Below are 18,802 nucleotides of genomic sequence, written 5' to 3'. Positions count from 1 at the left end.
CATATATTCATTTTTTTCTTTGCTGAGCTATTTCAAGGTAATCCTAGAGATCATGTAAATTCACCCTCCACACACATATTTTTTAATGCTTTTTCTGTCTCTGCATCATCCTCCACATGGAGCTACTCATTAAATCCTACTCTTTATTCCCCAAAATACCTCACAGAAATTAATAACAAAAACCAAAAGATGCTAAAGTGTGTGGCAGACCGACTTTAAAATGTCCTCAATTTCTTCCTCCACCCCTGTATCCACACTCTCTCAATGAGACTCCCATTAAGAAATGGAGTGTAGCTCCCCATTCCTTGAATCTGGGCTGGCCTTACCGCTTGTTTTGGGCAGTACAATGTGCTAGTTCCAAGCCTAGGTCTTAAAATGTCTTCTTGTACAGTTTCTTTCTCTCTCTTTGGACCCCTGCCTCCTCTATGACAATAAGCTGGAGGATGAGAGATGATAAAGCAGAGCTGAGTGCACCCAGGTGGTGCCATTCTGCACCAGGTAGCACCCTGCCAGCTGACTGTGAATTCATGAGCCCAGCCAAGATGAACCAGGCCAGCCCAGATCAGCAGAATCTTTCAGCTGATCCACAGATCTGTGAGCAAAAATAAATGCTTACTGCTGTGATGCCACTGAGGCTTTGTGTTTGTTGTCAGCTGCATTACTGTGGCAATAAATAACTAATACGAAAATGGGTACTAACGAAACTTAAAATATGTGGCACTGACTTTGGGACCAAAGTAACGGTTAGTTACAATTACAGAGGCAAAAAAAATAATGCGGAAACTATAGGAGACTTAAAAAACAGTGACCCATGTTTTGCAGTGATGAACTTTTTGTCAGTATGCTTTCAAACAATAACTTAGAAGAAGTTAGACACTGTACCCAAGAAACTTTTGGACTCGAGCAGACTAATTTCCTGGCAGAATATTGGAAATATCACCTGGTTGCTCCTAGCAAGGGTAGTAAGGTTTTGCAAGAAAGAGATGAGCTAAAGAAAGACCTGATCATTTTACAAGCAGAATCTAGAGGAACCAAGACTTCCTGGGGAGGAAAATAAAACTGCTTACAAAGATCTAATCAAGGGAGTGGCTGTAAATCCCTTTCTTAGATCTCCAAAGGAGTTAAGGGCAGTGTCTAAGTAGACATTCTCAGCTTGACAAAAAGGCTTTTAGGAAGTTAAAGGGCGTGATCCCACAGAATTCTGACTTCCAAATAGTAGTGATTCATTGAGAGAGTAGTCATGTCTCAATAAACAATTGTGGGTGTGGGTTTCAGAGCATGGAATGGACTATATCAGACATACAGAATCCCCATAAAGTTTTACAGTTGAGTTTCACTGGCCAAAGAGCCCCCAGCCCAGACCTGGCTTGGCCTTGTAACTTGCTTAGCCAGCAGAATGCAGTGAGGAAACAAGTGTGCTAATACAAGGGATCCTGCAACTTCCGCTCTCTTTCTTGGACTCCTGCCTCTGCCATAAGAACAAGCCCAGGCTGTCCTGAGAGACCACGTGGAGCAGAGCAGAGCACAGCTGTCTGTTTTTTTCAACAAGATGGCAAAGCCAAGACAGACAGACAAAAAACAGAAGATTTCTCTCATCCTACCCGGGTTGGTCACAGCCCCACTGCTACCACTGCCAGCACAGGAATTCAGGTTTGTATCCTGAGACATTGTGAGCACATCCACACTGCTCCCTGCGCCTCTATTTCTTCTACACGACCATCCATCCAATATCACCATGCTCTTCATCATGTCAGTAAGTGCTGATTGTAGTAACAGTGACAGTTTCATCCTTCCTTGGAAACAATCAATGGCTACCCAAATTCCTCCAGACATCAAAAGTCCTTCACAAACATAACCTCTCCTCTCTTTACTATCTTTTCACAACTCTACTAGAGAATATACAACCTCCTACTACTCTTTAAAATAATCTGTTCATCCCTGTTTCCGAGACTGACTCATGATGCACTCTCCTACTAAGAGGGTCTTTCACCTTATCCTCTGCCTATAAATCTTATCCATACCTTGATCCTATCCCTCCATTATGCTTTTCCTAACGTACAAGCCCAGAAAGATACCTTTCTCTTCTGATTCCTGGAGCACTTTCTATACATACCTTTTGAGGAGTCAACATTTTGTGTTCCTACAACATTTTGTGTTTTGTGTATATATGTTTTATTTTTCCCACACACTGTTAGCTTTTAAAAAGCAGAAATTAGATCTTAAACATTTTCATTAAAATCCTCTCAATGCTCAGTACAAATTCATAAACAAACGTTAAATATATCCAGCATTATCATTAAATCCATGTGAATATACTCAAATATATATTTAGAAATAAAATTTCCCTGAGAAAATAGTTGAATATAGCTCATTGTTTTCCTTATATATGGTGGAACAAGAATATGTAATTAAATTTAAATGAAAACTGTACAATTTATCTTATGCAAAATATATAATTTTCACATTAAAATACAAACCCTCTCTGAAATAAATCCACATTGTAGAACTTGTTTAGCTCCACGGAGAATTCTACCATTGCTTGAACTTCAGTCATTTTTAATTTATAGTCAGAAGACAAATCTGGTAACAGCACCTTGGTTAAAGAAGGGAAAAAAAAATCATGAAAGCACAATAAAAATGCCAACTTACAAAATCACTAATATTAAACATTTTTCAGAGTATGATACATAGGCAGGAAATAAAAGTGAAGCTAATTAATACAGTGCTCCTACGTTAGCCTGACCCGACTATATAGCACCAGAATCTATACTCACTAAATATACTTACTAATGAAATACTTACTAAATAGCACTACTCTAGAAGATATGCCCTGTTAGAATGCATTTTCTAAGATTTGTTTTCCTTCGTGACAACTATGTGATAATAAATAATATAGCAAATTGCTAAAAGTAACTTCTGACTTTATCATAGATAAAACAGTAACTTTTGAAGAAAAAATTATGCTACCCAATCATTCTCTTCTAGTTCTACATTGCATATAAAGGCAACTTCAGAGTCAAAACAAAAGAATTAACATTCTTTAATTCCCATTTAAATTCATGAAGCTTTTTCTCTGTCAGGTGAAGTTCTTAAGTGACTGTTCATTTTTAAATTTCAAAAAAAAATTTTCCCTCATTACAAAAGCCTAAAGTGTTCATTTTCAAGAGGTTAAAAAAAATAGACAAGCAAAAAAAAAAAAAACCCATTCACAATTCTATCCATTGAAATACATACTTTGGTATATATTCTTCATTCGTGTGTACATTTGTACAATTTCTATAAAAGTAGGATCGAACTACATGTACATTTTATAACCTGTGTATTTCACTTTATTGATGAACACCTAGTTAATAACTATTATACTGTGAATGTTATAATTTAAGCAATCTCCTGCTGTTGGGTATTTCAGTGGTTTCCATCTTCACACTATTCCGAAAAAGCATTATCACAATTTTCCTTATCAGTGACACATGCTTTAAAAAGCAGTTTGGAGTAAGAGAGTGTTGAAAGACAATTCTGAGAGTCTTGTGTTTCTGCATGTCTTGCAGGCAGAGACACTGACCGCCTTTATTCTGGACTATTTTTCAAGGACATATGTTTCGCACAGTCTAAGGAGTCAGATACAGTGTCTCATACTGGAATTAAGGGCAGATCTATTTACTGTGCAATGTAATAAAGTCTCCCCTGAGGCATAAGTCAGCAGGCTCACTGTCCGTCATAAAAGATTTGGGTTCCTCAGCTCAGGGGTCCTCTCCATAACTCAACCTACTCTTACGCAGGGGGCCTCATACTCTAGCCAGTGCTATTGCCATGCATATAAACTATCATTTTCTCTGATCCAGGAATCTCATGTCTCCTGCCCACATCCATGGCGCTGCAGCAGGCTAACTTGTTACTTTGCAAGCGGGATAAATTCTCAGACCCTTCACAGTTCTTAAAATAGTTCTTCATAGAAATCTGGCAAGTATTTTGATCTATTATGAATTAAATGCCATATTCTTACCTCTGCTGATCAAAACTTCATTTTAATATCATTAAATAACCAATGTTGTACTTCCAGTTACTGATTCTTGCTAAAAAAATATTGTTCCCCCTATGAGAAAGAAAAAATAACATCTCAAACAAAATAGCAGACATAAAAATGTCCATTTTCAGGAAACCTATGCGTCATTAGTTACTTAGTACTTTCAATTTATCTAAAAGATCCATACCCTCCATAAGCCTTAGGAATAAGTTTTAGAGATGTTTTCATTCAGTTTCACATATAAACTATTATATCTTTGTTATGCTTCACTTGTATATACTTCAAAGTACAATAATAAAGGAGTGCTTTCTGAGTTCAGTGATTCAGAAACAATCTTCATGAATACCCAAAACAGTATAAGCTTATTAATTTTTAAGATGTAAATTCACCATTTTAAATTATGTAATTCTGGAGTAATAGTCTATTGTATATATGTACCACATCTTCTTCATCCATTCGTCTGTCGATGGACATTTAGGTTGCTTCCATGTCCTGGCTACTGTAAATAGTGCTGCTATGAACATTGGGGTGCATATATCTTTTTTTAATTATGGTTTTCTCTGGGTATATGCCCAGTACTGGGATTGCTGGGTCATAAAAGGAACAAAACTGGATCATTTTTAGAGACGTGGATGGAGACTGTCATACAGAGTAAAGTAAGTCAGAAAGAGAAAAACAAATATCGTATATTAACACATGTATGTGGAATCTAGAAAAATGGTATAGATGAACCTATTTGCAAAACAGAAATAGAGACACAGATGTAGAGAACAAATGTATGGACATCAAGGGTGGAAAGGCGGGGGTGGGAGGAATTGGGAGATTGGGATTGACACATATACACTATTGATACTATGTATAAAATAGATAATTAATGAGAACCTACTGTATAGCACAGGGAACTCTTCTTAATGCGCTGTGGTGACCTAAATGGGAAGGAAGTCCGAAAGGGAGGGGAGATATATATGTATATATATATATATATATATATGTGTGTGTGTGTGTATGTGGTTGATTCATTTTGCTGTACAGTAGAAATTAACATAACATTGTAAAGCAACTATACTCCTATAAAAATTAATTTAAAAATATGTATTTCCCTTGGTGGAGTGATTTCTGAAACTTCACACACATCCACACACACACAGATATGTGAAATGTGTGTGTATATACATACACACGTATGCTATGAGCTATTTAAAATACTTTGACGAAAAAGGTTGCCTGGATATGCTATGGATAGTTTTTTCACACTCCAAATATTTATTGCTTAAATTTAAAAAAAGTCTTTTGCCCTTGGTATAATTATTTAGGTACTAAATATGTTAGAATAAAGACCACATTCTCTCTTCCTCATACATTTTTTTCTTCTCTCCGTCATACAGATATAGACTTTACCACCTTCCATAATTGTTATTTTAAACCTTAATAATCACATCAAAAAGTTTTTACAGTAACTATTCCTAAGGAGATCAAAATGATACTACCTTTATATAAGATATGCCCCATTTCATGGAAGTAGTCTCTTATCTAAGACAGCTTCTCCTGTACATATATTCTTCTGTGTAGGGTTCAGATCATGTTCCAGCCCTGTGACTCAAGTTTGCTTAGGTCTCTATGACTTAACTTACTCAGATATAAAACACGTATTCATTCATTCAAACATTTATTGAACACTTACTATAAGCTAGGAAATGCAAGAGATCAAGGCATAGCTAAGTTCCCGACACCTCAAAGTGCCACCAGGAAGAGATAAATATATATAAGTACTGCACAATGGTTAAAACAAGGCTGAGGATCTGAGCCCCAGATCCAACATTCTGGTAGTTACCCCTCTAGTGTCTTCATTTCCTTCATGGAATATAGCATCCCTACCACCTAAATTAGTAGGCCTGTTATCTGGGGAAGAAACAAACTTTTTTCTCATTTAAGCCATTTTACTTTTGGATCCCTTTACAGCAGCCTTTTCCTTAACCCAGAAATTAATACCAAAATTAGAGTATTGCCACAACATAATCCTAAAATGTGTGGCACTGGCTAAGTCACTGGGTAGCAGGCAACAGGGAAACAGATATTACTAGGATAATGGTGACCCTGGTTATAATGGAGCAAAACATTCCATAAACTGTTGCCTACACTAACTTATAGAACTTGGTGCCCATAAAAAGCCCAGAACTTCAGGGAAAGTAGATGAAAAGAACCACAATATTTGTGTGTGTCAGTGGTTCTTTGCTGCATTTACTCAGGCAAGAACTGGCCAGTTTGCAAGGTAAGATGGAAGGAAATATAGAGATGTGGGTCCTTAGTACCTGCATTATCAGGAGATAAGATTATTAGTACTTTTCCCAAAGACTTCTATTAAGACTTTATTTTTCAAAACAAATTTTTATTGGTGAATAGTTGATTTACAATGTTGTATTAGCTTCAGGTGTACAGCAAAGTGATTCAGTTACATATATATATTCTTTTCAGACTCTTTTCCACTATACTTTATTACAAGACATTGAACATAGATCCCTGTGCTATACAATAGGTCCTTGCTGTTTAACTATTTTATATATAGCAGTTTTTGTATCTCCTAATCCCAACCTCCTAATTTATCCCTCCCCCCTCTTTCCCCTTTGGTAACCATAAATTTGTTTTCTATGTCTGTGAGCCTATTTCTGTTTTGTAAATAAGTTCATCTGTAACATTTTTTTTAGATTCCACATATAAGTGATACCATATGATATTTTTCTTCCTGTCTCACTTACTTCATTTAACATGATAATCTCTAGGTCCATCCATGTTGCTGCAAATGGCATTATTTCATTCATTTTTTATGGCTGAGTAGTATTTCATTGTATATACATACCACATCTTCTTTATCCATTCATCTGTCAATGGATATTTAGGTCATTTCCATATCTTGGCTATTGTAAACAGTGCTGCTATGAATATAGGGGTACATGTACCTTTTCAAATGATGGTTTTCTCCAGATATATTCCCGGGAGTGGGATTGCTGGACCATATGGTAATTCTATTTTTAGTTTTCTGAGGAACCTCCATACTGTTTTATATAGTGGCTACATCAACTTATATTCCCACCAACAGTGAAGAGTTCCCTTTTCTCCACATCCTCTCCAGCATTTGTTATTTGCAGATTTTTAATGATGGTCATTCTGACCAGTACAAGGTGGTACCTCATTGAGGTTTTGGTTTGCATTTCTCTAATAATTGGCAATGTTAAGCATCTTTTCATGTGTCTATTGGCCATCTGCATGTCTTGTTTGGAACAATGTCTACTTAGATCTTCTGCCCATTTTTCGATTGTTTGTTGTTTTGTTGTTGAGTTGTATGAGCTGTATATTTTGAAAATTAAGCCCTTGTCAGTTGCATCATTTGCAAATATTTTCTCCCATTTTGTAGGTTGCCTTTTCGGTTTTTTTTATGGTTTCCTTTACTGTGCAGAAACTTCTCAAGTTTGATTAGGTCCCATTTGTTTATTTTTGCTTTTATTTCCATTACTCTAGGAGATGGATCCAAAAAATATTGCTACGATTTATGTCAAAGAGTGTTCTGCCTACGTTTTCCTCTAGGAGTTTTACAGCATTCAGTCTTACATTTAGGTCTTTAATCCTAAATGTATATATGGTGTTAGAGAATGTTCCAATTTCATTTTTTTATATGCAGTTGTCCAGTTTTCACAGCACCACTTATTAAAGAGACTGTCTTTTCTCCCCTGTATATTCTTCCCTCTTTTGTAATAGATGAATTGACCATAAGAGTGTGGGTTTATTTATGGGCTTTCTATCCTGTTCCATCAATCTATGTGTCTGTTTTTGTGCCAGTACCATACTGTTTTGATTACTGTAGCTCTGTAGTATAGTATGAAGTCAGGGAGTGTGATTCCTCCAGCCCTGCTCTTCTTTATCAAGATTGTTTTGGATATTTGGGGTCTTTTGTGTTTCCATACAAGTCCTAAAATTTTTTGTTCTAGAGAACCCTAAAGATGCTACCAGAAAACTACTAGAGCTCATCAATGAATTCAGTAAAGTTGCAGGATACAAAATTAAAAGACAGAAATCTGTTGCATTTCTAGAGACTAACAATTAACTATCAGAAAGAGAAATCAAGGAAACAATCCCATTTACCATCATTTCAAATAGAATAAAATGCCTAGGAATAAACCTACCTAAGGAGGCAAAAGACCTACACTCTGAAAACTATAAGATGCTGACAAAAGAAACTGAAGTCAACACAAACAGATGGAAAGATACACCTTGCTCTTGGATTGGACGAATCAATATTGTTAAAATGACCACACTGCCCAAGGCAATCTACAGATTTAATGCAATCCCTATCAAATTACCAACGGCATTTTTCGCAGAACTTTTAAGAAATCTTGATGAAACGAATCTAGCGCTGTGGCTAAGATTATATTTTAGGGTGCTGCCATCCCACCCCCCAATGCCTGCTGTTTCAGATGGCTTCAAGACAGTGGCCATTAGAATGAGATAAAGTGGTCAGCGCACAGAGAGCAGTAAATAAGGCAGGCTTAAGAACTACACCAGGAAACAATTTTGCTATAGTCACTGGCACCAGAACGGAATGGAGACAAACATAAAAGAATCCCAATATATTTTTGAGAGAACTGTATTTGTCAGAGAAATTATAAGCTAACCTACAAACACCTGTGACCATGGCACTTGCAGGATAGCAAGCAAGCCTGCAGTAGCAGGAAACTGACTATGAAAGCTATATACCCTCCAAAGTTGGGAAATTTTCAATACCAACTTCAGATGTGGTCATGGAGGTTATCGTAAGGAAGAAACCCCCAGACAGCAAAGACTGGGGTCATAGTGCAATGAATATAGGCATTCTTACCAGAAAGCAGAACTAAGGATAATAGATGCTACACCATTACTGCCCAGCATTACTCTCAACCAGAGACCTCTATGTGTCTCTCACTGTTTACTTACCCAAATGGAAAATTTTATTATTCTTTTCCTGTTTCTGATTCAGGAACAAATAACTGTGTTTTGCCTACAGGTTCAGGAACAAATTACTGTGTTTTGCCTACAGGTCACTGGACTTGCGGATCTGACAGGAAGTACTGATCGCTTAGTTGGATTAGTGCAACAAGAGGATTGCACCTGGGTTGTCTCCTTTGGGGAAGGGAGCTGGAGTGTTTTCAATAGGTAGGATGAAGGATACACATGGATATTTGGTGCCAAACTGCAAGACTGTGGTCAACTACTTGTCATTTCTGTTTTCCTCTTCCTCACTGCTGAATGGTCACCCAGCCTGAGACTACGTTTCCCAACCACCCTTGAGGCAAGTGTGGCCAATCGATCCTGTGGACCGCAAACTGAAGTAATATATGCAATGTCTGCCTCATTTGTTTAAAAGGAAATTCTTTGCCCTGGACTTCATTGCTTCCCTTTTTTACGGGCCGGAATACCTTCTGAATAGTGACCCAGTATTGACCACACAGATTAGGACAAAACCTGAAGAATGGTAAACAGAAAGATGGAAAGATTCTGGATTCCTGAATGGTTTCATAGAGCACAGATGTCGAACATATCTAGACTGTTCAGATTTTTATGTCTTATAACTCTTTATTACAGAAACTGTACCTAACCTATACCCTAAGTAATACATCCCCCACTCTAGGCTATTTTCAAAGAGGAAGGCAGATGATCTTTTATATTATGTATTACATATATTAATTAATAATTATGTTATATAATTATATACAATATAAAATGCTATAAAATGACATACATTATTTGAAAATAATTCAAATTGTCTGTCTTTGTTCTGATTCAAACCCCAAACGGCTTCCCACCACATTCAGCAGTAGTGTCTCACAAGGGCTTGTAATGACAACCTTACAGAATCTGGATCTTCCATCACTTCCCTGTTCTCATCTCCTACCAGTCTGCCCACTCCAGTCACATGGTTTCCTTGCTATTCCCCACACACATCAGAGAGATTCCTGCTTCAGGGCATCTGCAGTGGTTCCCTGAAACACTCTTCCCTCCAGAACATCCAAATGACTCACTCTACTCCTCCTAGCCTTGATTCAAATGTTACCTTCCCAAATAGGCTTTTCCGGGCCACACCCTCTAAAACAGGACTCTCTCTCCTGACACACCCTATCTCTTTCCTCCTTTATTTTTTCTACTCCGCACCAATCTCCATTTAACAAACCAAAGATTCTACTTAGTAGTCTTTATTCTCCCCAGTAAAATGTAAGCTTCATGAAGGCAGGAAATTCTAACTACTCTGTTCACAGCTGTACCCCACTGCCTGCCACATGGCAGGCACTTAATTTAAGATCTTAAGAACACTTAATAAATTAGCTTTAAATATTCCATAAATATTAACTATTAGTATTTTTCTCCTATTTAAACCCAACCGATTTGAAGAAAGGAATCATTACACTGATGTATTGAAAACAGTCTTGCATGAATAAACTTTTATGATAAAATTCCTTTACCAGTATAAGTCCAAGATCTGTTAGCAATTTCCTTCACTTTTCGTCTCATATCCTGCTGTGCTTTTTGTTCTTTTGTTGATGCCTAATTTTCCTCAATTCATCCCTTTTTACTGATTATTCCCTAAGTAGAAACATATGTATACAGATATATACAGAGTAATACTGATAAATCTATTTTTCATTCCCCCCCCAAAAACAAAAAAGAATTATTTTTATATGTTGGTAGAAGAAAAAAATTCAAAGGAGACGAGACTAAAGCAAAAGGAGAGTAGGCAAAAAAGAAAGGAAGGAAAAATTCAGAGCACTCTCAGAGTCCAGGGGGATCTGTGGGACCCTCTCCTCATAAACCGCTCTTCCCCATCATAGGGAGTAACTGCTACTAAGGTCCACACAATCCCTGCTGGCCCAGCACCATCAGAGGCTTCTAAATTTCCAAGTAGATATTGAAAATGTTTTTCCTAAAGGTTTTCACCTAAATTTTAGATGTTGCCAGCTAGTTAAAAAACAAACACAGGGGCTTCCCTGGTGGCACAGTGGTTAAGAATCCACCTGCCAATGCAGGGGACACGGGTTTGAGCCCTGGTCTGAGAAGATCCCACATGCTGTGGAGCAACTAAGCCCGTGTGCCACAACTACTGAGCCTGCGTTCTAGAGTCCGCGAGCCACAACTACTGAAGTCCATGTGCCACAACTACTGAGCCTGTGTACCTAGAGCCCATGCTCCGCAAAAGAGAAGCCACCGCAATGAGAGGCCCACTCACCGCAATGAAGAGTAGCCCCTGCTCGCCGCAACTAGAAAAAGCCCACACACAACAACAAAGACCCAACACAGCCAAAAGTAAATTAAATTAAATTAAATTTTAAAAAAAGCCAAACAAACACAAACAGAACAAAACCTGTGTAGTGAAAATCAAATTCCTCTACAGGACAAATTCATTCAAAGTTTGCAATGTCTGACTTCCACAGATTCTCATGCCACTCAGTTCATCAGGTAAAGAATCTTTCATGAAAGAGGGAAATCCTGGCCTGTCTTCTCTCAAGGAGGAAAGAAATTGAAGAGAGGGAGCCTTTCCTTTTACCCAGACGTGCCTGGGAGACTCTCCACTGCCAGAAACTCCCTGCACCCCCGGAAGCTGTGAGCTTCATGGCCTCTTGCACAGTCTGCTAGACAGCTCATATCTGTCACTTTCATCTGAGCCTCTGAAGCTATGGGAACCCTGGCTTACCTGAGACTGTCCACTCTGCTCTCCTGGCCCTGGCAAAGTAGCCTAAACAGAATAACTTGAGAGGTCTGTTCAAGAAGAGTCCCTGCCTGGGCCATTTCCTAGGTCCCTAAGAAAGAACTGAGCTGCGTAAACTACAAACCTCAATCCAAAGATGCCACAGGGGAAACCTCAACCAGAAACTGCCCCTGATACTAAGTGAGAAACGTAGGCACAAATGCTCTTAGGTCTGAAGAGGGACTTCTCTGACAGTCAAACCCGACAAACCCCTGTAACACCTCAGGGAAAGGCAGCCCACTCCCAAAGGAACGCGGTCACCTATCAGACTGGAAGACGGCCTTGGCCCTCAAGAGTCGCTACATCCCACATGGCGGCCAGCAGCCACAATGGCTACTGAACAACAGAAATGCGACTAGTGTGACCAAGGAACTGAATTTAAAATTTTTAATTCGTTTACATTTACATCTAAACACTGAAGCAGTGTAGACATTTTTTTCATTAAACATAACCTTATTGGTTTGACAGGGCTGTATTTTACTTTAACTGTTAAAGATGAGTGTGCTGAGATACACTGTAGCTGTAAAGCACACACTGGGTTTCAAAGACTTAGTACAGAAAAAGAATGTACATGTCTCATTAATATGTTTTTTATATTGATCACATCTTGAAATAATATTTTGGATATGTTGGATTAAATAAAATATACTATACAAATTAATTTTATCAGTTTGTTTTTATTTTTTAAAATGTAGCTCCTAGGACATGTTTAATTACATGTATCTTACATATTTCTACTGGATCTTAGTCTAGGAATGCCAAGCCAACTCCCTAATCACTAGGGTGCACAGTAACTGCCCCAGAAACAGTGCTGGGTGCATAAACACTGTGCCTAGCTTCTAAGATCAGGGATTCTCACACCCATGGGATCAGCTGAGACCTCCGGTATCCGCAAAGAGGAGTCCGGGCGTGGATACCTGGGAAAATGTGGGAGATGCTCCTGCACCACCAATACCCATCCTGAAACAATAGCTAAACATTTTGAGCTCAGCCTGAACTCCTGAGTGTTTCAGAAACCTAAAAGAGGACACAGAAATATCTGAAACTAAGAGGCACAGTTAGTTCAAAGGTTCCTTAAAAAAGACTAGAGACCACAGGCGATGATGAGATCCTTTCTCAGAAATCAAAGAGCTAACGTCTTGACCCTTGAACTATGAACCCCAAACAGATGTTCAGAGGATATTCTTTCTCCTAAGGCCGAGGGTAAGAAGGTGAACAAATTGGAGATTCCAGACACTCCCTTTGTCAACCTAAGAAATAAAGGCACCACTTTTATCAATTATGGAGCCAATGGCTCCAGCTTCTGAATTCCATTCCCAAGTCAGCAGCCATGGGACAAATGGGTTCAGAGCCTGTAATACTGACCGTTCAAATAATGATGCCCAATTGTATGCAGATGTTAGGTACTAAAGATACCACATAAGGTAAGAAATACGTATGGACCAACTTACCCTTAGAAAGGCTCCACATTGGCAATCAATACATCATTTCTCAATGAATAAAGCACATTCACTTTTTCTTCCAGCTTTAGGAAAAAAATCACTGGTTCTTCAGATGAACACTAGATAATGTAGTAAACTTGCACTGAGGGGCCATAGTGTACAAAAATCTATACATCTCTAAATGTTCCCACTCAATGTAGTGAGATGCTCACATTATGATAGACACATAGGAACAAATGAAGGAACATCAAATTCAAGCCCAACCAGATGAGGGACTCACACTATGACAGATATCTGGGGACTGAGACTGACATTTGGGATCTGGGACCAGTGAAGGGAAGGGCATCAAACATGTACAGTTAAATTCAAGTTTGTTAAATAGGAATACGATGGGAACAAAGAAATCCTCTAGATCTAGAAGGAGGTTAACTCAATCCATTTAATACTAGTTAGTCAATTTTGGGTCCATTTTTTTGGGCCTTCTCCCATGAATAAACAGGAAGCCCCAAAGAGGCACTCCGCAAGAAGCCTTCAGAATACTGTCTCATAACCTTGCAAATAATAAAAGATTCCTGTAACACTCAAGTTCTGTAGCAAACCAAGGAGAGTAGGAAGATGTGTCTCTTGGCGAAAGTACGCTCAGCCGCCACCTTTCCTAAGGACCACTCACCTAGGGCACAGCAGAACTCCAGTCCACAAGGGGCCGGCCCTCACCGTCTTTGAGCTAATCTTGACCAATTCAAACCAGACAGCCATAAACTGAAAACAACCAGCCAGTGATGTCTGTACTAGTCTTGCACCTCTCACCCTGCTTTCTGGTGTAATTCTGGCCACCTAAGCCGGTTAAGTCTGCATTGCTTGGTTCAGTCTAAATACCTGGCCTATGGTCTTGTTTCCTGATTGACATTCAGTTCCCGTTAGGACTGGCTGAGGCCTCGACACCCTGCCCAGCTCTGGAAGCTCCCTATTTCAGGGGTTAAGCATGCTAAGTCCCTGGATTATACCCTACTCTAAAACAGCCAAGCCACCCGGCATCTCTTGACTCTGAGGCTCACCACCACTCAGATGGCATCTAACCTTTTTGCCTCCACGATTATTCGCACACACAACACCCTTTCATCAGTGACATCTCTCATCTTAAAAGGTGATTCTCAACAAAGATGAGCTTAAGAGAACCGCTAGAGTAAAGGGGACATGTAAAGTGAGGAAAGTCACCGGTCTAGAACGCTTTGCTGCTACTCATCACTCATCGAAACGAACTCCTGAGGGCCACATACTGTATGCACTAATTATAGAAATATTTAAGAAGAGAATAGAGTACTAAGTTCTTCTCTTCTGGGGAGAGGGTAAGAGGGAAATCCTGCAAAGGAAAGATAAGCAAAATAGCTTGATAGACAAATTATATTTTAAAAAGCTATATGTTTCCCTGTTGATACCAAATATAGACCAAATGGCAATATCGAAACTTTCTGGATTACTTACTCTTACACCAGTAGCTTTTATTACTGCACCTAATTCTCATAAAAATCTGAAAGAGCTATTATTACTCCATTTTACAGGTGAAGAAACTAAGGAGCAAAAAGTTTACATAACTTATCCAAGGTCACACAGTTAGAAAATAATGAAAAGAGGACAAATACCTCAAAAGTGTCAAACTTCATGGCCTATATTTAAACGTGTATAATTCTAAAGTCCACACCTTGTTTTAGGAAATAGATTCAGTAGTCATCAAGTCATGAGATAAATATGCCCCTACTACAAGAAAACCTGAAATCAGAATGCAATATTGATGGAACAATTACACTTGATAAATTAACTATATTCAATTTTCCATGTAATTAACATTATTCCCTAATCATGAAATCTTCAAATTCCTCACACCCACAAATACAAAATCTGAAGTTTAAAGGCATTGCTATCTTCTGATTTCTTCAAAATTGGGGTTTAAACAGTTGTGTCTAATAAAAGAGAAATATATTATTATTACTCATCTTAGAACTGACACTTAGATTAAGAAGCACTCTCAGAACATTGTTAATTTTCAATAACTGTATTAATATGATAGAAAATCCATAGAAAAAATAATTATTAAACATAATGTAGAAAGAATGTCAGTAACTTCTGAGAGTATTTCGATGACTGACTTACCACATGAATGAAGTAAAGAAACTGAGAAACAACTTTTCTTGCTCATTATGGGACACTTGGTAAAAGATACTTTTGACATTACATGGAAAATCGGATTTAATTTATTAAGAGCAGTTCATATAAACTTTTCAGTTGTATATGCCACAAAACAAACCTGCCAGTAACATAATAGAGAACGTCTTTGAATATATCATGTTATTATATATCTTAAAAATCCCAGAATAGCCCCAAGTACCGAACTATTTACTCCTTTTAACATAAAGAGAAATTCAGAAAGAACCACAATCATTATCTATTACCTAGTTCAGGGATCTGCCCAACATTCTGAAAATATTTCATCTTACTAGTTATCTCAACAGAGAACAAAACTCAGAACCGGAACAGAAAGCACAATCCTCTCTCTGAAAAATATTCCAAGAAACTACCAATGTTTTCTTAACAGCTTCTGCTTTCTTGCTTTCTTCAGTATACCGTTAACTTTGGTAACAGATCCAGGTAACCTGGATTCTAATTCAGACTCTCTAAGCCTCAGTTTTCTCAAATGGAAATAATATTTATAACTCCTAAGTCAAAAGGACCTGACACTTCTATATTTCCATTAAGAAAAAAGAGGCTAATTGTTATTAAATTTAAGCACATCATTGATTACCAAGTATGAACCTGTTAAAAGTGGCAATCTTTGAAAATAAAATGGTAAAACTCACTGTGAAGTCATTCCACTCTATTTCCCTGAAAAATCTAGACCTGCCAAACAACCTGTGCTCTCTGATTTTTCTGAAAATCCCCTGGGCCGATTCATTAGGAACACTTTTTTCTGTATTACCACTCTACTTCTTACTCATATTCATTTCTAAACCTTCTTCCTGACAACTCAAGGAAAAAAAAAAAGATACACTACTCACTTCAGATCTACATACTCCCATCTCCATCCATTTATTTAAACATACAATGAACATATCACAAAACTCACTTTTAAGCAGTTTTTTCTTACTTTTTAAAGTTTTTTGATACTTTGAATCAAAGCAAAGGAAATCCTTGCCCTTTCTATCCCCTAAAGAACCTCCACTCTCAAGGGTCTACATCACAGCAAAGATAAAATATAAGACAAAAGAAGTTTATGGAAGTAACCAAAATCCTGTTAACTTTACTTTTTCAGTTTATGTAAATGTAACTTTACATTTTCAGCAAACATACTGAACGCTGCAGTGGCTGTTTCACTGCATATGAACATTAAACGAGTCCACAGTTCATGGCACATGCTACTAAAACTTTTCACATAAGTCTGAAATTTAAAAAAAACATCTAAATTGCAGTGATCTGGGATTTAAGCATTCAATTATACTTACGACGTAGTCTAAAAGAGATAAAAATTCAGAGTTTATATTGCAATTTTTGCCTGTGGTGGCCCTAAGCATGTTTAAATGATTAGGGCTTACTTTGCTTTTGAAAGATTAGTGGGTAGCCAGCCACCTGTTTACCCACATATTACAGGGAGACACACCCGAGGTATAGAGGTTAAGTGACTTCTACAAACTAATGTCATGACTCATCAGAAGAGTGTAGATCTGATTTCTAGCCCTGTGCCCGCTGTCCACCATGAATCTTTATTTTAATTTCTAAGAGCACAGAATCAACTCACTATAAATACCAATAGGAATTTGTAAGAATTTACTTTTTTAATGAATAGCTACCTAGAAATAGAAAGACTTGCCTTTGAAAGATGGGAAGACCTCCTTCAGAAGCAGCACTTATCTCTAGTTGCACTGGAAAAATCATTTTTAAAATCTTAAAAGCTGAGTTTATCGCCTGCTACCATACACAAGAACTGCTGGTTCTTCCAGAAGAGATGTGGTTTCACCGCCTCAGACCCTAAACAGTGTCTCCTTCTACTTTCACCTCTCATATACCTTCAAATAAGGAACTACACATTTTTGTCTTGGTGCTTCCCTTCTGTACAACAGAAACAGAAAATTTTAATTCCTACCTGACATAGACAACGTAAGGAAGAATTTACTGTTTGTGGACTGCTCTGAGATTCCAGAATGAAATACATAATCCAGTTGCTCTTCGGCCCTAGAATAAACGCAAACTTCACTGAGAGTGACTGCTCCCGCAGATGCCTTCAAAGTAAGATCCTACAACATTATTTACAGAGAAGTTTTTTGTAAGCCAAATCGTGATCACCATGAAGTAGAGGCAAAAACCTCCACAACTGTTTAGAGAGTTCTTTTACCCAATTCAAAAAGTTAGTGCTTCTGTCCGATATGTCTCTCCTTTAGTAAGGACACTAATTCTGTAAGTTAGTAAAAACTATGCATTTATTACAGAGACCATCACAAAAACGATGCAATCAGTTGCAACAGCAAATGTATAAAATATCAAATTAATAACTGATTTTATTTTTTTTTAATTTGTTAACTTTCATTTAAGACTAGCTCTTGGACAACTGTATTTCCCGGAGGACAATAAAATCTCCAAATTTTAACCTTATGTTTGGAGGTCAGCCTTTATATTTTCATCAACTCTGTCCTCAAGTGGCTTCTCTTGACATGTCAGGCAAACACAATTCTTAAAAATTAAAGCTTCTATCAGTAAGTGTAACAGGTTATTGCTACTGTCACTCTTTTGATGATACTTCCAGTCAGTGAAGAAAGAAAAGGAAGAGATTTTATTAAACTGTAAACTGAACTAAGTACACTGAGTGGATACCTGGTTTAGGTAGAAAGTAAAAGAGACTAGAACTCTTCAGAGATTTAATAAGAAGTAAAACGGATTGGCATTAAGAGGCTCGACCTATGCAAACAGAAAAAAGAAAAAGTTTTAGAGAAAAAAAAGCTCAAGATTAGAGAGGAGAGATGGGATCAGGATGGAGAAAACTGGAGGTCAGGGGCCGTCAAACGGAAGCGATGAAGTAGGGACCGAGAGGGAAGGATTCAGGCAGCGAGAGGGGCGTAGAACGAACTCCAGCACAGAGCGATGCTAAAGCCAAACACACCGTCGGAAACTCACACAAGAGAGAGAAGGTGAAGTACCGAAGGGGGTTAATGGGAAGAGCAGAGAGCCGAGGGAGCAATGACAGAGGCGGCGGAGTAGGAAGCCTGGCCGGTGAGGTAAGAGCCGGCCCAGGGATGCACGGGGGGGAGGGGGAGAGAGAAGTCCAGGCGCGCAAGGGGTACCTCGCCTCCCACGGGGGACCACCGGGGATTAAGAGCGGATCCGCGAGGGGGGCACGGGCGGGAGCGAGGCGCGAGGATGGGCAGAGGGCGAAGGGCAGAAGCGGGCGCAGGGGGGCGGGGGCAGGAGGAGTGCGGGGCGGGGGCCAAGGCCGGGGGGCCGGGGGGTCGGGGGCACCGGGTGGCGGGGGCAGGAGTGAGGGCACGGGGGACAGCGGCTCCGCACCCCGAGCGCGTCCGCACTGCCGTC

At 38.7% G+C, this 18,802-nt stretch overlaps 1 protein-coding gene across 15 annotated transcripts in view; it reads right to left on the bottom strand.

Annotated features, from left to right (window-relative positions):
• FAM135A (family with sequence similarity 135 member A) overlaps nt 1-18,802 on the bottom strand; it is a 123,397-nt gene that overhangs the window by 104,153 nt on the left and 442 nt on the right. For 7 of the 15 annotated variants that reach the window (XM_030859203.2, XM_060283328.1, XM_060283334.1 and 4 more), the window contains exons 2-3: nt 4,004-4,093; nt 2,478-2,593 (exon numbers count right to left, since the gene is read on the bottom strand). The exons of 7 other annotated variants lie outside the window; for them this stretch is intronic. In XM_030859203.2, the coding sequence (XP_030715063.1) occupies nt 2,478-2,554 (77 nt within the window). In that variant the 5' untranslated portion in view covers nt 2,555-2,593; nt 4,004-4,093. Of the gene's footprint in view, nt 1-2,477; nt 2,594-4,003; nt 4,094-17,363; nt 17,453-18,802 lie in introns of all 15 variants that reach the window. One more of the 15 variants, XM_060283321.1, reaches the window with a different exon arrangement.

Source organism: Globicephala melas, chromosome 14 (assembly GCF_963455315.2).
Source record: "Globicephala melas chromosome 14, mGloMel1.2, whole genome shotgun sequence".
In the NCBI taxonomy this organism is placed as follows: Eukaryota; Metazoa; Chordata; class Mammalia; order Artiodactyla; family Delphinidae; genus Globicephala; species Globicephala melas.
This window is presented reverse-complemented; position numbering and strand designations above follow the sequence as displayed.